The following is a 22,262-nucleotide window of genomic DNA, read 5'->3' on the forward strand; positions in this document are numbered from 1 at the left end:
GCTCTCCCAGCCAGTCCCACAGCCACCTCGGAACATCCTCACCACCGTTCCTCCTTTGGAAACTGGTAAGTGTGGCACTGAGGCAGAGGATCCACTTGATATCATATGTACTTCACAGCACCAGCACTGGGTGTGTATGGCTTCTTTCTATCATCTGAGCTCAGCAGTTTGCTCGAAGAGATGTCAGGATAGCAGAGAACTAAGAAAATGAAGCTCCTGGGAAGAAAAGCAAGAGCAGCAGGGGCCCAGTTTTTGCTGGCACAGCTATACTCTCAGATCCTTATATTCTTTTTAAATTAAGCTATTGTTCCTGGAACTATAAAGAGGTAATGTTTGTCTCAGGCTGAACTGTGTGAGTTAAGTACTCGTGCCAAGTTTATAGTTCAGTGGTTTGGTTGAAATCTGGAATGGATGAGGTGACAGGAAATCAGTGTGTTTTCATTCTTCCAGATGCCTGAAATACCCGCCGATTGCAAATTAGACCAAGAGGAGGTAAATAACTCTCAAGCCACTATCTTATAATTCCATGGCTTTGCTCTGACAATGCAATGTAGATAAATGCAAGAGTGCATCATGAGACTCCGAATCTGAAAATGGCTCAGTAATATTTCAGAGGCAACACAGGTCCCCCAGAATGACCTAAAGTGAATACCTTCTGTGAATAATTTGTAATCAGCTTTCGGCCTCTAACTCCCGCACAAAAGTATCAAGTCAGTATTACATCCATGGGGTTAGTATTTCTTCCTAAGTTCCCAAATTATTTTCAGGAAGAAAATTTAGGTCTTAACGGAGCAGAAGATAACATTCTTTTGCAGTCACATGTTGGGGATAATCCTTGCTGAATTTATGAAGAGAAGGTAGTAGTGTCTTTGTTCCAGAGGTCAGGGCTGTGACAAACAGCTCTGTTGACTTAAAGTCAAATTCTGTTTACTTGTAATAAATACTTATGTGCTTGGAATATTAAGTATAATTAAAAGCAAATCTATTTGGGGAAAATAGAAATAGAGTAGCAAGCAGTATACGGACAAGATATTTAAAGATTTTATTTAGTAAAAATAGAAGCATTTCATTATCTGGGTGGTGAATTTAGCTTATCACGTACATGGGAAGGTAATTTATCACTTGTTTGGAAATGATTCAAATAACATTTGCTGTGTTACAATGTAGTATGTGTCATTGCAGAAACAATCTTTATAACTGCCTAAGGTGATTCTATAATGTAATTTCTAACCTTTGCTTTTGTGAAAATGCATCCAAGAATTATTCTGTATACTTGATCATGATTCTATCTATTTTATGATAGAAAATAACTATTTAACAGTTGAAACAAAGTTGCTTGCTAATAGCTATTTTTTTCCTCTTAGGAAATGCTCTGTAGACTGATACCTTCCACAAGCCCTAAAATAAATATTTCTGAAGTGATGTTTGCTAGATTTTCTTCTCCAGGCAATACACACTGACTTTTTAAATAGTTTAAATGCAAAGTACTTTTAAACTTGACAAGAAAATATAGTGAGTTTAGAAAGATTTACTCCTCATTTAGAATTTTTAAAAAAATCAAGGTTTGGAAAAAATGTCAAAACTAACTTTACTTATAAAATTTAAAAATAACATTTCAGAACATGCACAAAAGTGTTTAAATAATTGGGGGCTTCTACACATCATTTGAGGTTGCTAGCATGGCTAATAGGCCTCCTGACGGTGGACAGATTATTCAGGAAAGCTAATGCAGTAGGAAACCTCCTCTCCCTCTGCTAGAGAGCCTGTCTTTGATTTTCCGCAGAACTGTGCGCTCAGGTTCGCCGTGCAAACTGCTGCATGGATGATTGACTTTCTTACCTCTTTATTAGGACCAGAAGCCTTCATATTCTTAATGGAGCAAATAATTTTTCTGGTTTAACCTTATACCTTTTTGAAGTGTTCTTGAGATTTGAGAAAGCTGGTTACATGATAATATTAGCATACCTAACCTTCAGTCCTAGGACTTCCTTTTCGATTTACAATTGTTCTCAGCCATTTTCTTGGTTTTGAATACCATCTATGTGCTGTTGATTCTCAAATGTAGGTCTCCATCCTGGACCTTTACCCTGTACTCCATATTCACATCCCCAGCTTTCCACTTAACATCTCCACTTGGATGTATAACAGATGTCTGAAATGTATGTCTCAAATCAGTATTCGTTCTTCCATGGTGAACTGATATTTTTCTGACTCCTCCCTGTCTTCACCGTTCCAATTTAAAAAAAAAAAAAAAAAAGGATGCCATTGTCTAGTTGAATCTCATGTGTGTCAGAATAGAATTGTACTCCACAGAGTTTTCAATGGCTGATTTTTCAGAAGTAGATTGCCAGGCCTTTCTTCAGAGGCACCTCTGGGTAGACTTAAACTATCAACCTTTAGGTTAGCAGCCCAGCACATTAACCATTTGCACCACTCAATTAAAAAAAAAACCAAAAAACCCAAACCCATCGAGTTGATTCCGACTCATAGTGACCCTATGGGACATAGTACCAAAAACCAAAACCAAACCCATTGCCGTTGAGTCAATTCTGACTCATAGTGACCCTATAGGACAGAGTAGAACTGCCCCATAGAGTTTCCAAGGACTGCCTGGTGGATTCAAACTGCTGACCTTTCGGTTAGCAGCCATAGCTCTTAACCACTATGCCACCAGGGTTTCCAACAGGACAGAGTAGAACCACACAATTACTCAGTTAAAAAACCTTGGAGTCTTCTATTACTCCTGTCTTTCTTTCACTTCCAAACTTTCGCACATCCAAGCTTTCAGCAAATTCTATTAATTCTACCTTCAAAATAGACCTTGAGTCTGATCACTTCTCACATGTCCCCCTCTACAGCTATCATCTTTAGCCTGGATGATCACAATGGCCTTCTCACTGGTCTCCCCACTCCAACACTTGTCCCTCACCAGTAAGTTCTTCAGACATCAGCCAGATTGATTCTCAGCTCAGAACCTTCCAGTGGCTCTTCAGCCTTTCAGAATGAAACCCAAAGTCCTATAGGACCCTAATCTCCCTGCCCTCCTAATCTCTCTTTCCCCCACACCCCTTACCTCTCTGACATTATCTCCTCTACCTCCCTGGCCCTCACTCCTCTGCAGCCACACTGGCCTGTTTGCTCTTCTGGAATCTGATAGGCACGCTCATACCTTAGTGCCTTTACACTGGTCTTCTGCCTGGAACACTTTTTCCCAGATACTCTCATGCTCAGATGTCACTTCTCTATCAAGCCATCCCTGATGATGCTATTTAAAATTGCACCCTACCCTCTTTCTTGCTTTATCTTTCTCTGTAACATTTAGCACATTCTAATTTATCTTATACCTTACTTATTTATTTTATCTGTTGTCCCCTGCCATAGAATATAAGATTACTAGAGCAAAGATTCTTGTTTGTTTTGCTCCTTGCTGTACTTCCTGTGCTGGAATAGTGCCCAGCTCATAGTAGGTGCACATTAATTATTTGTTGAATGAAAACCACACTCTCCACCATTACATGTTCTCCCAGATGAAGCCCTCATAGGAATGAAATGCTAGAAAATTGGAAATACAGATTGTGAAAGGTCTGAGGAACAAGTACAATTGGCAGGGCAGGGAAATTTTGTAAAGACCTCCTAGATATAAAGAAAACAGAAAGCACAGTGGCAAGAGAGGGCACATCTAGGCTATGAAGTGGGGAGTTTATTGAGTAATAGTTAAGCTGAACTTCACATCATTTTCCATTTACTTTTTGGAAAAGTTATTGTTCTGTTCGTTGCCATCAAGTCAGCTCCAACTCATAGCAACCTCAAGTGTAACAGAATGAAAGGTTGCTCGGTCCTGTGCCATCTTCACAATCGTTGATACGTTTGAGTTCATTGTCACAGCTATTGTGTCAATCTATCTCGTTTGAGCGTTTCCCTCATTTTCGCTGACCCTCTACCAAACATGATGTCTTTTTTCTAGTGATTGGTCTTTCCTTTTTTTTTTTAATTGTCCTTTAGATGAAGCTTTACAGAACACATAGTTTCTCATTAAACAGTTAGTACAGATATTGTTCTATGACAATGGTTAACAACGTGATTGGTCTTTCTTGATGACATGTCCAAAGAAAGCGAGTTTGAAGTCTTGCCATCCTCACTTCTAAGGAGCATTCTGGTTGTATTTCTTCTAAGACTGATTTGTTTGTTCTTCTGGCAGTCCGTGGTATATTCAGTATTCTTTGCCAATACCACATTTCAAATGCATCAATTCTTCTGTGTTCGTTTTTCATTGTCCAGCTTCACACGCAGATGAGTGATTGAAGAGACCATGGTTTGGCTCAGGTGCACTTTAGTCATCAAAGTGACATCTTTGCCTTTTAAAACTTTAAAGAGGTCTTTTGCCACAGATTTACCCAATGCAGTACATCTTAGGTTAAGATGACCTGTTCTATGGGATTTATTCCTTCAGAGCTTACTCAAACATTTTTGTTTTCTTGTAGGTTGCCCATCACTCAAGGGGCACATGATGTCTTTGCCTTTTTATCAGAAGCTCCACGAGCACTATGATCGAAGCTACCACAGCAAGGACCTCCACACCACCACAAGCCAGTACCAGCAGGAGAAGAAGCGCTCTGCCATCTACACCCATGGCTCCGCAGCCTACAGCAGCCGCTCCTCGGCCGCCCACCGCCAGGAATCACAGGCCCTCAGCCAGGCTTCCGCCTCCTCCTCCTACCAGCAGCAGGGTTCTCAGGCCTACAGTCTGAGAGCCACAGAGTACTCCCTCGGCTCTGGAGTCGGTCAGAAGGCGGCTGCAGCCTACGATTATGGATACTCCCACGGGTATGTCAAAAGCAGCCTTCCAACCTCGGGGAAAAGACACATTCTCTGAACAGCCCTCCCAGATCACTTTTTCCTTTCTTCTTAAATAGAGCAGCCGTGAATTTAAACCAGGAATAGAGAAAGAGAGTATATTTGGGGAACCTGAGACCTGTATTTACCTAGTTTCCTTTATCATCTCTTTGAGGCCCTCAAAGAGCTTCCCAGTCACACTGTGGAGTCTTGCTTGAAATGCAAACTGTGTTATTTCTAGAAGCAGGGAGATTTTGCCATAGCAGCAGAGCCAGGAAATCTCATTTCAGCACTCACAGCAGGTTTCCTGAATGTTTCTATTTGGAAGAGAAGCCAGTTTAGAATTGAAATTCACAGGCCACAGGAGACCAAACTACAGCAAAATGTATTCTGTTTTTCAGTATCTGAAAGCCAGTACTTAAAATTCTGAACTAGTATTCATGCGGTAGCTGGACACTTTAAACCAGTTGCTGTTAAGTCCATTCCAACTCATGGCAACCCCATGTGTGTCAGAGTAGAACTATGCTCCATAGGGTTTTCACTGGCTGACTTTTTAGAAGTAGATCCCCAGGGCTTTCTTCTGAGGCACCTCTGGGTGGAATCAAACACTCAACCTTTTGGTTAGCAGCCAAGTATGTTAACTGTTTGCACCACCCTGGGATTCCAGCTAGATACTTTAGCTGGAACATTTTATAAAAAACATCACCCTATCACAGTTAGCCTAAGAATACCAGGAACAAACTTGTAATCCAACAAAATTAGATTTATTGACCTATTGCAGTGAGGAAGACTACACTGCAATGAGGGAGGAATCATGGGGCATTTCACAAAGGAAAAGAATGATTATAGGATTCTAGGAAGAGCAGAATTTAGGTGCAGGTCTGGTCTGCAAAGGAGACCCAGGATACTATCTCTTTAGAAACAGTACAGTTAAGATAAATATGGAATGTTGTGTCCAGAAATCCTTTATCTGAAGCTGTGCACCTGAGTTGGAAATTGAGGCTACTTCTCTGTGGCAACAAGTGACCCAGATCCTGTAGGCAAGAGTGCGATGTTTCATTCTTATTGATATGATTTCAAACATCAAGTTACCGGTGGATTTTTATTTTAGAGAAGAACGTTTCTCAGTGAGGCTATAGTCGCTCAAAGAAGGAAGTTATTATGACACTCTACAGCAGCAGTGTCCTTGGGAGAAATATTGTCCCTGTGGACTTTGCAGCTGACTTGTCTGTGTCTATTGTTTCAGCCTGATGAATACTGGGCAGATATTTACTTTCTCAGCCCATGCTAATTTTAATTTTCTCAATATTCAGAATTAAATGTTACCGTTTCACATTTTTTTTGAACTTTCAAGATACATCTGATTTTATTAGAAATCTACAGTCAACAGAAGTATGCTGAACTTCGAAAAGTAAAAATCTCTGCAATATATGGTAGATAGCCGTCTGCTGCCCCTTGCCCTCCTTTCCGAAGCATCTGGCATGGGTTGCACTTTTTGTTATAAACGTAATGTAATTTTAAGTCTCATAAAATTTAAATCCACAAAATGTCTGTTAGGGCAATTGGAAAAGGTGTTTATCTCTGAGAATTCAAAGGTATTGTGGAAATAATACAGTGGTTTGTTTCTGAAGGCAGAAAATCCTGAGTGTCTGTATGGTTTGAGCAGGATCTGGTCTGTTGCTGTCATTTTGTTGGCACTGATGGTGACCTCCTGGGAGCGTCTGCCATGTTTAGTCCCAGATCCAGGGTCTGCTGGGGTTTACCTGGAATGTCCCATGGCAACATGCTGAGATTCCACTTCAAATGGAACAGGATCGTTTTGCAATCTCACTTTCATAGGTCGTATTCTGCCATGGGCTGCCCATGAGGATCTTGTTGGCTGCAAATATGGAAATATTGTCACTGAGGCAAATGTATTTCTTTTAGCGCTTGCTTCAAATGAACTGGCTTCCAAAGAAAACTTGGGAGGAATTAGCAACATAAGTATGTGACAGCATCATTTTGTTCTTCTGAAAAACCTCCCACAGATAGAAACCTCATTCAGGACAGCAGCTGTCTTTGATAGAGGAATATTAGATTTTAAATACTCATTTTCCTGGACTGTTTGTGCTAAGTCTATAGAAGATCGGTGTTTTCATTATCATGTAGTTGTTAATGTAGCTCCTTGTGTCCTTACTTCATCTCCCCAATGTTGTAGAATTCCTGTAGAATTTTATGAATTTGTATTTTTAAGTGGCCTTTATTTCTTCAACTCTATTGCTAAATTTTATGTTAAAATTATTTTTATTGTATACAGATTCCTTTTTTAACCACATGTGCAATATTCATGATCCAATGTATTACATCAAACATTAGTAGCTGGTCCCTTGAGCATTTTTATGTTTTATTTGGGAGACATTTGTTCTACATAATCTTTGGAAGACTTAGTCATTTTAGCTATAAAAAGCTTTCTACAGGAAATGGAACTATAATTATTTTTCTATGGCCAGCTCTCATGTCTGTTCTTTCCTACTTTCTATTTATTTATGTAGGCAGGTAGGTAGTAGGTAGGTATTTATTAATCACTTACTATGTTTTGAACAACTCAAACATGTTGACTTAGAAATGTAGACCTAGTAACAAGAGGGAGACGAAAATGCAAATATTCTTTCCTTTGTATAATGCGACAGACAAGACAAAGAAAGCCAGTCTAATCCTGGGAGTATTTTAGTCCTTAGTTTTTAGCCTTAGAACTAACAGGTGCAGATAAAATTCATTGGACACTTCAAAATCTTATAATTCCATCACCTAAGAACTGTACTATTTTATGATTATTAATATAATGAAATTTTTGAAATTTATTCATTCCTACTTACCAAGTATTACAAAATATCCCTTTTTATTATTTCCATTTTAATGTGTGATTGTATTTTAGCTTGTTCAAAATGGAGAGTGACACTTTTTTAAAGCTAAATTAAATCTCTCTTTGGATTGTGAACAGTGTTCTTGAGTAAAACCCCTGGGGTTGGACGTGCAAGTCTGTGGAAAGTATGGAAGCCCAAAGCTTGGTCTATTTTTGACCTCCGCTTTGCAGTTAGATGTCCAGTGCTAACATGGAAACTATGGAGACTTATGTGTGCTCAGGTCTTGGCTGACCTCAGTGAGTCTTAGCAACAATGGCTAGTTCAGTGTCACTGAGGTTGTAACACAGATCAGTTACCAGTTGCATTCTGAGCCACGGATTATAAAATAAATTCTCTGGCCACAAGGAGGAAAAAACCTAAAGTAAATAAAATAGTTTGGGGAGAACAAAACCTGTCAGAATGACAAGATTATTGTTTTATGCTTATATGTGCATTGATTACTAAATAACTAAATCTGCAAATACTGATTAGGGATCAAAGGAGAACTGGTGCTCATGACCATTCTGTATCCAGAAGGCAGGGGTTCTTAACTCTGTCCATGAATGGTGTCAGCAGTCTTGGACAGTCTGAAATTATGCACAAAATTTTGTATAGATAAGAATCTTTCTGGAGAGAGGGACCACAGATTCTCAGAGGACTTTGACTCAACAAGGGTTAGGACCACTCACTGAAAAGTTTGCATGTAAATACCAGACAGTCCAGCATGTGACTTGAGGTTCCATTTCCAAATGCCAGTATTCTAACAACTTCAAATGAAATAAGGCAGATGTTTACAGAGGGTATGGTATTATGAAAACAGGCTACTGTCCATTCTTTCAATTAAGCTTTGCACTAATGGATCACACATTAAAATGGAAATAATAAAAAGAGATATTTACTTGCTAAGTAGGAATGAATAAATTTCAAAAATTTCATTGTGTTAATAATCAGAGAGAAAACAGTATAGTTCTTGGATGTTGGATGGATTTAGAGTTGTCCCTCAACCCTCTGTGATGACAGACATTCAATTGTCTGATTCTACACAGATTAAAATTCAACCCATATGATGCAATTCAGCATTGCATCCTCAGTATCACTGACTCTTCATACGAACCTGACAAGTAGAAATTAGTATCTTCATTTTAGAAGTGAGAAAACTGGAGATCAAAGACATTAAATGACTTTTCTTAGTTACACTAAGAGATGGCAGAGTAGCAGTTTAAATTCACATTGTACTCCAAGTCCCCTGCTGTTTCCATGGCAACACAATGCCAATTATAGTTATCAACTCCCCTCTACTACACGGTCACCAAAGTTTTCTTGAAGCATCAATGTCTACTTTGGCATTATGCTTCCTTTTATTTTCCCTTCTCCTGGTGATGCCATTGAGCACCAAATAACCAAGATTTGAAAATGGGAATAATAGCTGGAAGGGCACAGATTCTAACAAAAAAGAAAATCCAAGGGGCATTAATGAATGCCAAACCCGGAACGTTACAGACTCTTTAACTGCCGTTTACAATCAATCGCTGCTGTTGTTAGTCTGTCAAGTTGGCCCCGGACTCATGGCGAACCCATGCACAAAGGAACAAAACACTGCCCAATCCTGTGCTATCACCACGATCAGGTATGAATTGGACAGTTGTGATCCATAGAGTTTATACTGGCTGATTTTTCAGAAGTAGATCACTAGACCTTTCTTCCTAGTCCATCTTAGTCTGGAAGCTCTGCTGAAACCTCTTCAGCAGCATAGCAACACACAAACCTCCACTGAAAGATAGGTGCATGAGGTACATTGGCTGGGAGTTGAACCCAGGTCTCCTGTATGAAAGGGGAGAATTCTACCACTGAAACATCACTGCCCCCAGAATCATACATAGAGATTTATAGGTCTCTAGAAGATACCAGTTTGGGCACGAGAACACTGGGGCTTGCAGTGACTTGCCAAGGGCACTTGGAATGACTTTAAATTATGCCCCTCACCTACGCTCAAGTCATATTGATAAACGTCCCTTGGGTTGTTACCCAGGTAACAACCTTTGCTGAAATTATTAGAGTATGCAAAGAACATGCTAATGTCCAAATCAATTCTAATTCATACAGAAAATACCAATGCTAAGAACAGAGACCACTAAACACAGGAACTCCCATCCGTAATTGGTAGACTTGATTACAGCAGGGGTTGATGGAGACCTTGCTGTCTTCCACCCAGTATGGTTTCAAAAGGTATTACCAAAGAAATCTACTGCCTTGTGCATATTTCGTGTCCTGACCCTAGCTGTTTACTTTAGTGTCCGTTTCCTGCACACCCATTTCCAGATGGTATAACACAAGCAAGTGGATAGGCATGGGGGTTAAACAGGCCTGTGCTTACTTGCAATTAGGCATGTGAGCTTAGGTAAGCTGTTTAACCTCTCAGATTCTTCATCTGTAAAGCGAGGAGAATGGTTGTCCTTCCCTTTGTGGGGTCTAATCATGTAAGGTGTTTGGTATAGTGGCTGGCACATGGGGAACACTCAGTGAGGTCAAGGTATTATCAGTCACTTGTTTGATAGTAATTTACTGAGCGCCTCCTGTGTGCTGCCCACTGTTCTGTGTGCCTCGGAGAAATTAGTGAACAAAACCGACAGAGCTGCCTGCCCTTACAGAGCATCGGGAGACAGACCAGAAACAGTAGATGTAATAAAAAATGACATTGAATTATACACAGCAAAACCTGTGAAAGCCAGAACACGTGTAAGGCAGAAACCTGTCAGAGAAGGAAAACTCAAATATTTTCCACTAAAACAAGTGACAGAAAAGTGGTAAGACTGCACCCTGTCAAAGGCAGAAAACTTTTGAGACCAGGAAAAACAAGGCAGTCCTCTTCAGTTCCGGCGCTCATGTTTCACTGTATTATGTTAAAAACCAGTTGCCATCGAGTCAGCGCTGACTCACGTCAGCCCCATGTGTGTCAGGGTAGAATTGCGCTCCATGGGGTTTTCAATGACTGATTTTTTGGAGGTAGATCACCAGATTTTTTAGAAGTAGGTTGCCTTTCTTCTGAGGCGCCTCTGGGTAGACTTGAAGTGCCAACCTTTTTTTTTTTCAGTTGTGCTGTAGGTGAAAGTTTACAGCTCAGTTAATTTCTTATACAAAAATTTATACACATATTGTTTTGTGACATTTGTTGCAATCCCCACAATGTGACAGCACACTCCCCCTTTCCACCCTAGGTTCCCTGTGTCCATTCGACCAGTTCCTGTCCCTTCCTGCCTTCTCATCCTGCTTTTGGACAGGAGCCGCCCATTTTGTCTCATGTATCTGACTGAACTAAGAAGCACACTCTTCACGTGTATTATTTTTTGTTTTATAGCCCTGTCTAATCTTTGTCTGAAGAATCGGCTTTGGGAATGTTTTCAGTTCTGGGTTAACAGTGTGTTCCGGGGGCCATGGTTTCAGGGATTCCTCTAGTTGAGCTGTCATCCTTTTGGTTAGCAGCTTAGCACGTTACCTGTTTGCACTACCCAGGGACTTGGAAGGTAATAAACGTTATAAAAGCAATAACAATTAGAATAGGGTAAGAGGGATCAGGTATGTGGGGTGAGGTACAGGTTGGCAGGATTCGGGACTCACTGAGAAGGTGATATCTGAGCAAATCATGAGGCAGCTCAGGGAGTGAGCCATGAGGTTACTGGCGGAAAGGCACACCAGGCATCAGGAACAGCCATCACAAGGTCTTACGGCCAGGAATAGTAATGAGGCCAGTGTGAGGGGCAGAGGAACCAGGCAAAGAGCAGGTAGAGAAGATGTTAGAACGGTAATGAGTGGGGCAGGACCGGCCAGGTAGGGCCTTGTAGGCCATTGTGAGGAGCAGGTGGGTGCTAAGAGAGGACTCGTGAGCAGAGGTCAGATTTTTGGGCATATTAGTTATTGCTGAATTCTTAATTCCACCAACTTTCGCAGAGCTCTTCAGCACCCTTAGCCATGGAGTTTTCAGGCTGCAGAAAGAGCCAGGTAGATTTTCTGTACACGATGGATCTTTTGAGACTCTCTTTAGGTGGTATGATGACAATAGACCACTTATTCTCCATTATATAAGATTCCATCTAGTTTTAAGAAGTATGTTGTTCCCTTGTTAGTGCTTTTATGGTATTTAGTTTTAAAAAAAAAAAACACCTTGAAATAACTAAACTGTACGGAGAATCAAGGCCATCTGTAGATTCCAGTGGCTGAATCTGAATTACAAAAAATTATTGAATCACTGGATTGTTATGGGAAATGAAGTCTGCTTGGAAAGCTGCTGATATATCAAGGCTTTGTATTCTTACCTTTTTTCTCTAGAAACAGTCTTATAGCCTCTTCTCTGAATAAAAGTCTAATCATTATATATAAGGAAAAGGCAACGTACTTTCTGGGTAACAAAAATCAATACAGCATTCTGGAATTTGTCATCTAGTATTTAAGTACCAACAACATGATGAGGAAAATCTTTTTTTTTTTTTTTTTAAATTTTATTGTGCTTTAGGTGAAAGTTTACAGCACAAATTAGGTTTCTCATTTAAAAATTTATACACGTATTGTTTTGTGATGTTGGTTGCAATCCCCTCAATGTGTCAGCACTCTCTGTCTTTCTACCTCTGGTTCCCTGTGTCCATTTGTCCAGTTTTCCTGTCCCTTCCTGCCTTCTCGTTTCTGCTTTGGGGCAGGTGTTGCCCATTTGGTCTCTATACTTGATTGAATTAAGAAGCATGTTCCTTATGTGTATTATTGTTTGTTTTATAGGCCTGTCTAATCTTTGGCTGAAAGGTAGACTTAGGGAGCACCTTCAGTTCTGAGTTAGCAGGGTGCCCGGGGGCCAGGAAAATCTAATGAAGGTAGAAAAGCCAGAGTTACTTCTTTAAATGGCAATTGAATAATGTTTTGAATCCCAGAGACAAACATCGACTGCAAGGAGCATCATCTTTCTAGGTACCCACTTCCTGCCTTCAGTCTGGCTTCTCTGTGGAGACAGAACTAGGATTCTCACTCATGGTAATACCAGTTTTATAAGATCAGCAATTTCTAGATTCACAGATCTATGGAGTGTTAAAGCAGAAAGGGACCAAAAGCTCCTCTAATTCAGGCCCCTCCTTCCCCAGATATGTAAACTGAGGCCCAGAAAGATACGATTCAATCTTTGCCCCTGTGCTTTACTATACACTGAAAATACTATTTATCAGATTCTTCTGCTGGTTAAATTCCAGTTTAGATGATACAGGATACGCCCAGGATGGCCTTACTCTTCTGTAGGCAGGTGAATCATGCTGTGGGAAGCGGTGAGAACGGAGGGAGTCAGCTGAAGGAGGAAGGGCAAAGCGGTTGCCACCCTGGGCTCGGAGGTGAAATGTTAGCTCTGTCCCTTTAGGCCTTGGCTTCCACAGAGTCGGCACCTGCCTGCTGGCTGGGCAGTGGGTGTAACTGAGCTTCCCACAGAGATTTCTGAATTCTGGAACCTCAAAGGAGCCGTTGTAACAGGTTTGACCTTCCCCACAGCAATCTTTCTAGATGAAACAGATGCACCTCAAATGGATAAGGTAACTTTCGTGCAGTGCCGAGTCAGCCACAATGTCTGCAATGACTCCCAAACTGGGATGGGTTGTGGGTTTCTGGGCTGCCTGGTAAGTAAAATAATAAGATGAACTTTAACAAGCCCCAGCCAGTGTCCAGTCCACGGAGAGACGGCCTTTGACTCCATAGGCATCTCCTGACACAGATGTCAAGTGTCCTGCATAACACAGTTTCTAGAAAATGTGGAGCAAACTCTTCTCCTTCTAGCCTGGTTAAATTAATTTCCAAAATAGTCAGAAATGGATAAAAACTGATGGATGATTAGAGATGAGAACCGTGAGAGATGTAAAGGCTGTCAGTATTTTACCCATCCATACTTTCTTCCCAGTTAAACAAATAACTACTCTATGTTCATGCTGAGAAGTAGCTCAGGCTCCTATGATGTTTTCTTTTAGATCATGGGTATACATTAGCTGTGAAAAGTTGCTAAACCAAAACCAAACCTACTGCTGTCGAGCGAATTCTGACTCACAGTGATCCTATAGGAAAGAGTAGAACCGCCCCACAGGGTTTCCAAGCCTGTAAATCTTTACAGAAGCAGACTGCCACATCTTTCTCCAGCCGCTGGTGGGTTGGAACTGCCAATCTCTGGGTTAGCAGCCGAGCGCTTTCACCACTGTGCCACCAGAGCTCCTAAAGTTACTTAAAAGGATAGTAAAATAAAGAGAGTAAAATGCTACTTGTTAGTGGAAATTTAAATAATGAAAAAAATAAAATAATAAATACAAGAAAAAAATTGTTGTTATTTTCCTAAGTGGTAAAACAAAACAAAACAAAAAAACTCAAAATGAGACGTTTCTATGGCCGAGATAGTGAAATGGAGAGAGAGAAAAAAAAGATAAATGTAAGATAAATAATGCAAAACATTGAAAGCAAAAGGGATGGTTATTTACAGTGAAACCTGTGAGAGCTAGAACTGAACAGGACTGACTTGTTTTCCCGGGTCGCAAAAGTTTTCCGCCTTTGACAGGGTGCAATCTTACGACTTTTCTATTGGTTGTTTTAGTGAAAAATATTTGCGTTTTCCTTCTCTGATATGTTTCTGCCTTACACAAGTTCCAGCTTTTGCAAATTTTGCTGTATTTTATCTAACACTACGTGTCAGTAAATTTCAGGGTGGTGTTGATCAAATTAAATTCATGCTTGTGTATTATAAGAGGCTTTTTCTGCAAAGTATATTAGCAAAAGGAGGATTCTTTTCAGCCCCCTACTTGTCCACTAACTTTAATGTTCTCTAAAACCTCCAGAAATGTCCAGATTGGGAAACAGGAGAATCGAAAGGTCAGCAGAAAGTGTTGAGGCCTATATGATGCCTTTATCAAAGGCAGAGCAGAAAAAGAAGCTGCTCTGAATCCAAAGTAGCCCAAAACAACCTTTTCACCAAAGGCCAAAGAAAGTATTGTCTTTGAAGTTGTTGCTCGAGGGGAAATATGATTGATAGAAAAGTACCACCAGAAGATAATGCAGACTCAAATTTCTTGTTCCTGACGCTCGGAGGGATCATGAAGCTGAGAAAGATGAACTTCTGGTTTCGGAATCCCTTTGGAGGAGCTGACTAAACAAGCATGGCCAAGACAGCCAAGAGGAAGCTGGCCCACAGCTTATTAAAACCATTGCCTCTTCTTCCTCTCTGGTAAACAGCCAAGCATCTTGTGTGTCTGGAATAGTTGTGTTGTGTGCTTGTCAAGTCAATTTCAACTCATAGCGACCCCTTGTGACAGAGCAGAACTGCTCCATAGGGTTTTCTTGGCTGCAGTCTTTATGGAAACATATCATCAGCTTTTTCTCCCTTGGAGCAGCTGGCTAGGTTTGAACTGCCAACCTTTTGGTTAGCAGCAGAGCACTTAACTGTTGCACCACCAGGGCTCCTTGTATAGCAGTACTAGACTGTAAAGATGTATAAAGATGTCATTCTAAAGGAAAATTGTCGGAATAATGACAATGGGTTCAGCTCTCTTATGGGCACTCAGTCAAGTGTAATGGCAGGGTGCAGATGAATCCACAGTAAGAACAAAGCTTTTATTTTTAAGGTTTTGCTCTTACCGCTTGGTCTTCCTGGGATGACCCACCCATCTTTCAATCTCCAGCTCTTTCTCAAAGGACTTCCTGATAACCTCAGCCAGAAATTCTGTCTGGAGCCTGTGAATTCAAATTTCCTTTATACTAGTCTTTCTGCTTGTCTGCCTGCCTTCCTTCTGTCCTTCCATCCTGTCTTCCTTCATTGACATAATACAGTGTGTCAGGCTTGTTATCATTTACTCCCCTTCTAGACTGTAAAGCTCTCAGCAAACAAGAGTTTTTGTTTTTTTTTTAATTTCTCTTCTTATGCCACCCTCTCCCCAGTACCAAACGCAACATTTGGCATGCAATGGATGCTCAGTAAGTTTTTTTGTCAAATAAATGAAATTGCTACAGAAAGTTAAGAAATAAACCTATGAAGATTTCAGTGGTACTCTGACATGTAACAGAGTCCCTGAGTGGTGTAAATATTTAATGCACTGGGCTGCTAACCAAAAGCTTGGTGGTTTGAGTTCCTCCAGAGGTGCCTTGGAAGAATGGCCCGGGGATCTACTTCCAAAAAATCAGCCATTGAAAACATTACGGGGCACAGTTCTACTCTGACACACATGGAGTCACTATGGTATAACATAGTCTGAAAACACTATTGTTCAATAATGTTTGAAGTTGTCAGCTTTCTCCTGTACCGTCTGTAATACCAGCTTGTCTAAAAAATACAAACCAAATTAGAATGGCTGAGGATAGCCCTTGGGAGTAGAACAGGCAACAAAGAAAAGAATGAAGAGCTGGTTTAGAAAAAGGATTGTGTTATTGATGGATAGCAATTTCGTCAGTGACAGTTGGAGGGAGGTAAGTATAGAGGGATCCCTCTGTGGGTGGGATCAATTGATATCACCGGGAGGCTTTCCTCTAGTTAGTAAGGGTTAGTAAGATCCACTGCAGCTCTGTGACTCATCACCGGGCTCTTAAAAATATTGCAGTTTTTTTTCTGATTATAAAAATAATTCATGCACTTTGTAGACATCAACAAAGTTTAGATGAGAAACCGAAACCAAAATAACACTTAAGACTATATCCCAGGATGAAAACTGTGTACATTTTATCTGCCTCTACTTTTTTTCTCTTCATATAGAGACTTCTTTGCACAGTTGAAGGTCTTACTGCAGAGAATTTGTTATCCTCCCTTTTCTACTTACTGTTACATTCTGAGACGTTTCCCATTAAAAAAATTTAATGGCTCTTTTATTGATAGATTTCTTATTGTGGGTCATTTTCATTTATTTTTAAAAATAGCTTCTTTTTAAAAATAATACTGAGATTAACATTATTGAATATAAATATTTAATAATACCTTTAATTTTTCCCCATAGAATAGGTTCTTAAAGTAGACTTTTTAGATTCTTGAAGATAAAGTCATATCTAGAGATTAAGCTATGAAATATGCATGTAGTTTTATGTTTTATTATTGAAATATTATTAACTCTCCTGTTAGTAATCCTATAGATTAAAGAAGGGGAGACCGAATATGGTAAATAAAATAAGCAGGAGTGGTAATAAAATTGCACCTTCCAAATAAATGGTCTTCAAACCTTTTTACTAAATTATTTCCAAAGAGAATTTCAAAACTCTATTTCATCATAAATAAAAGTAGTTACAAAGTGTATAATTTTAAAATATTAACATTAATATAGATACAGAATATACATAATGATTTTATAGCCACCATTACACAGTTAAAAAATTTTTTTAAATAAAAGTTCTTATATCTCTGTTATATATATACATAGAGAGAGAGAGAAAAAAATTTTAATTTTTTTGTGACTGTAAGCCTCTAAGGGTTAAATGTATTAATAGTACACAACAGTACACAATTGAACAAAAACAATCCATAAAAAATGATGAGACAAAGAGTAAAACTCACTGAAAATGCATGTCCTAATGAGATGGATAGGATGATTAGCATTTACTGAGATTTGATTACAAAAATTGTTAAATTTTTTGTTGTTATGAGATGCCTTGGGGATTTTTACACTTCAGGGAGATTTTTACACTTCCTTAAAGGATGCCTTTCTTTTAAAAATAGGAGAAGGGTCATTGGGAAAATGAAGGTGGAAGAGTGTACTTCTACCATAGATGGATTGGTTTTAAGAAAAAATACATACAAAACTGGACCATTTGGAACTTAATTCCTGTAAAATTAGCCATGCCCAGGTGCCCTCTGAAGAGTCTTCCTCATCCCAGTTTGAATAACACTGCTGACGTGAACATGCTGTGCCCGTCATCCTCATCTGTCAGTGTCACTAGGCATGAGACACACTCAGCCTGCATTTCCAGGGGTCCTGGAGCCACTTACTGGTGTGTATTCAGAGATGGGAGAAGGGGGTTACATCTAACCCAGAATTAGGCTTCTGGCCCAATGGATTCCTAGTCTAAGCCATTCTCTGGTATTTAACCACCTTGAGGAAGTTCACAGAAAAAATTTCCTAAGATCTGAATATTTATTAAAAGATGAATATTTAAATAACAGTTTTTCCCCTACAATCCAAATAATTTAATACATGTGGGTGACTGAAGCTAATCTGCCCCTGAATATAAAGCACTAATTCAGTTGAGTTCAATAAACATTTACTGGGCTCCTCTCAGTGTGTGGAGCCCTGGTCGAGCAGTGGTTAAGAGCTACAGCTGCTAACCAAAAGGTCGGCAGTTCAAATCCACCAGTCACCCCTTGGAAACCCTGTGAGGCAGTTCTACTCTGTCCTGTAGGGTCGCTATGAGTCGGAATTGACTTGACAGCAACTGGTTTGGTTTTGGTTGTCTCAGTGTGTAGTCAGTTCCTTCCCTTGACGAACTTATAGTTTAGTGAGAGGGAAAAATAAAATGTGGTAAATGTTTACCACAGAAGCAAAGAGGGTGGTGCTCATAGCCTAGCCTGGGGGAGATGGTGTCCAAGTGCCTGGCAAGTTTTGGATCAGATCTATTTGTTCATATTCTGCCCCAATCTGAACTCCATACTCACTTGGTGCCAGGCCCAGGTTGTTGATGCTATTATGTTTGTACAGGATCACCTGGAGAGCTTTTAAATACTGATGACTCAATTTCACTCTAAGAAATTCTGATATAGTTAGTCTGGTGTGGGCATTGTTGTTATTTTTTATTATGAAATTTTTCAAACATACAGAAAAGGAAATAATATAATGAACTCCATTATCCAGCTTCAAATATTATCAAAATATATTGCCAAACTTGGTTCATCTACATATCCCCCACTAACTCTTGCTTTTTTTTTTTTTTTTTAAAGCTTTCTTGAGGTATAATTTAAATACATAAATTCTTTGTGTGGACATATTTTCATTTCTATTGAGTAGATGTCTGTGAGTGGAATTGCTGTTATATGCCTAGTTTATAGTTAACTTTTAGAATTTATAGTTTTAAATTTTGTATTTTATAGTTTAAATTTATAGTTTATATTTAACTGTATTTTCCAAAGTGGCTGCACCATTTTACATTCCTACAGCAATGCACTGAGTGTATGAATAATAGCCAACATAAGGCTAATTTTCAAAATGTGAAGATAACGCGTATCTCCACTTTCCCACTTCATCACACTGACACAGCCACACGTGTGGCGCCTTCTCTTTCTGACCCTAACCACGTGGAGTTGAGTTTCCACAAGTTTGAACTCTGTCCTCCCAGCCCTGACAAATAGGCAAATGCTGGCCTCTCTGCAGGTTCTCACTGCCCTGAGTGGGATCAATAATTCACTAGAATGACTCACAGAACGTACAGAAACTATTACCTGTGCTTATAGTTACCCATTTATTACATCCAGACAGGATACAAGCATAGAGACGAATCAGGCAAGGTCTGGGAGACTTCCCGGCACAGGGCCTGTGTTGTCCCCAGAAACATGCTGCTCCCTGTCCTGAGCATGGATATTCTCACCAGGCCACGAAGCCCCAAAAGGTTTGATCCAAGGTCCTGGGTACCCTAGTCATTGGGACCTCAATGAATATGCATGACTTAGGACTTAATGCATAGTTATAAATGATCTAATTGATGATCATTAGATACCCCTCCCTTCATGAAATTAGTTGCCAGGTGTTGGGCCTATGTAGCTTCTACTTGCCTGGCTATTTTGGAAAACAAAGCCATCTTGATTGCTCAGGTTATATTCAGAAACCAGAGTCAAAGGATCAAACCAAGTTCTTTATCCTACAATGAGGATCCCAGTTTATCCACATCCTTGCCAGCATTTTTCTTATTTATTATGGTCATTCTAGTGAGTGGGCAGTAGGGCTTTATAGTGGGTTTAATTTCAAATACCGAATGACTAATTTGTATATATACACCACTTGTCTGTCAGTTTGTCATACAGTAGTGGCTTTTGGGTTGCTGTGATACTGGAAGCTGTGCCACTGGTATTTCAAACGCCAGCAGGGTCACCCATGGTGGACAGGTTTCAGTGGCGCTTCCAGACTAAAACAGACTGGGAAGAAGGACCTGGCAATCTGCTTCTGAAAAAAATTGGCCAGTGAAAACCTTATGAATAGCAGCAGAACATTGTATGATATGGTGCTGGAAGATGAGCCTCTCAGGTTGGAAGGCACTCAAATTATGACTGGGGAAGAGCTGGCTCCTCAAAGTAGAGTTGACCTTAATGATGTCAATGGAGTCAAGCTTTTGGGACCTTCGTTTGCTAATGTGGCACGACTCAAAATGAGAAGAAAACAGCTGCAAACATCCATTAATAATTGGAATGTGGAATGTATGAAGTATGAATCTAGGAAAATTGAAAGTCATCAAAAATGAAATGGAACACATAAAGATCAATATCCTAGGAATTAGTAAGCTGAAATGGACTGGTATTGGCCATTTTGAGTCAGACAATCATATGGTTTACTATGCCGGGAATGAAAAATTGAAGAGGAACGGCGTCACATTCATCATCAAAAAGAATATTTCAAGATCTATCCTGAAGTACAATGCTGTTAGTGATAATATCCCTATACCTACAAGGAAGACCAGTTAATACTATTATTCAAATTTACGCATTAACCACTAATGCCAAAGATGAAGAAATTGAAGATTGTTACCAACTTCTGCAGTTTGAAATTGATCAAACATGCAATCAAGATGCATTGATAATTACTAGTGATTGTATGTGAAAGCTGGAAACAAAGAAGAAGGATTGGTAGTTGGAAAATGTGGCCTTGGTGATAGAAATGATGCCACAGATCACATGATAGAATTTTGCAAGACCAGTGACTTACTCATTGGAAATACCTTTTCTCAACAACATAAATGACGACTATACATGCGGACCTCACTGGATGGAATAAAAAAGAATGAAATCGACTACATCTGTGGAAAGAGACGATGAAGATGCTCAATATCATCAGTCAGAACAAGGACAGGGGATGACTGTGGAACAGACCGTCAGTTTTGCTCATATACAAGTTCAAGTTGAAGTTGAAGAAAATTAGAACAAGCCCACGAGAGCCAAAGTACGATCTTGAGTATATCCCACCTGAATTTAGAGAACATCTCAAGAGTAGATTTGATGCATTGAACACTAATGATCAAAGACCAAATGAGTTGTGGGATGACATCAAGGACATCATACATGACGAAAGCAAAAGATCATTAAAAAGACAGGAAAAAAAAGAAAAAAAAGTCCAAAATGCATGTCAGAAGAGACCCTGAAACTTGCTCTTGAACGTAGAGCAGCTAAAGCAAATGGAAGAAATGATGAAGTAAAAGAGCTGACCAGAAGATTTCAAAGGGCGGCTCGAGAAGACAAAGTAAAGTATTATAATGAAGCGTGCAAATACCTGGAGTTAGAAAACCAAAAGGGAAGAACATGCTTGGCATTTCTTAAACTGAAAGAACTGAAGAAAAAATTCAAGCCTCGAGTTGCAATATTGAAGGATTCTATGAGCAAAAAATTGAACGATGCAGGAAGCATCAAAAGAAGATGGAAGGAATACACAGAGTCACTGAATGAACACATACTGAAATGGTGATGATCAAGAGCTGATGGTACTGAAGGAAGAAGTCCAAGCTGCACTGAAGGCATTGGTGAAAAACAAGGCTCCAGGAATTGATAGAATACAACTGAGATATTTCAGCAAATGGATGCCGCACTAGAAGTGCTCACTCATCTATGCCAAGAAATTTGGAAGACAGCTACCTGGCCAACCGAGTGGAAGGGATCCATATTTGTGCCTATTCCAAAGAAAGGTGATCCAATAGAATGTGGAAATTATTGAACAATATCATTAATGTCACATGCAAGTGAAATTACACTGATGATAATTCAGAAAATGGTTGCAGCAGTACATCAATAGTAAGCTGCCAGAAATCCAAGCTGGATTCAGAAGAGGACATGGAACCAGGGATATCATTGCTGATGTCAAATGGATTTTCACTGAGAGCAGAGAATACCAGAAAGATGTTTATCTGTGATTTATTGACTATGCAAAGGCATGCAACTGTGTGGATTATTGCAAGTTATGGATAACATTGCAAAGAATGGGAATTCCAAAACACCTAATTGTGCTCATGTGGAACCTGTACATAGACTAAGAGGCAGTTATTAGAACAGAAGAAGGCAGTGTTTCATTCTGTTGTACATAGAGTCACTATGAGTCTATGTGGTTTAAAATCAGAAAAGGTGTTGTATCAGGGTTGTATCCTTTCATGATACTTATTCAATCTGTGTGCTGAGCAAATAATCTGAGAAGCTGGACTGCATTAAGAAGAATGGGGCATCAGGATTGGAGTAAAATTCATTAACAACCTGAGATATGCAGATGACACAACCTTGCTTGCTGAAAGTGAAGAGGACTAGAAGAATTTACTGCTGAAGATCAGACTGTAGCCTTCAGTATGGATTACACCTCAACATAAAGAAAACAAAAATCCTCACAACTGGACCAA

The 22,262-nt window shown here is 39.7% G+C and overlaps 1 protein-coding gene across 6 annotated transcripts in view; it reads left to right on the forward strand.

Annotated features, from left to right (window-relative positions):
- MYOM1 (myomesin 1) overlaps positions 1–22,262 on the forward strand; it is a 191,192-nt gene that overhangs the window by 10,048 nt on the left and 158,882 nt on the right. For all 6 annotated transcript variants that reach the window (XM_023742890.1, XM_023742888.1, XM_004388930.2 and 3 more), the window contains exon 2: positions 4,482–4,824. In XM_023742890.1, the coding sequence (XP_023598658.1) occupies positions 4,482–4,824 (343 nt within the window). The remainder of the gene's footprint in view (positions 1–4,481; positions 4,825–22,262) is intronic.

The sequence above is a fragment of the Trichechus manatus genome, unplaced genomic scaffold (assembly GCF_000243295.1).
Source record: "Trichechus manatus latirostris isolate Lorelei unplaced genomic scaffold, TriManLat1.0 scaffold00222, whole genome shotgun sequence".
NCBI classification, from domain to species: domain Eukaryota; kingdom Metazoa; phylum Chordata; class Mammalia; order Sirenia; family Trichechidae; genus Trichechus; species Trichechus manatus.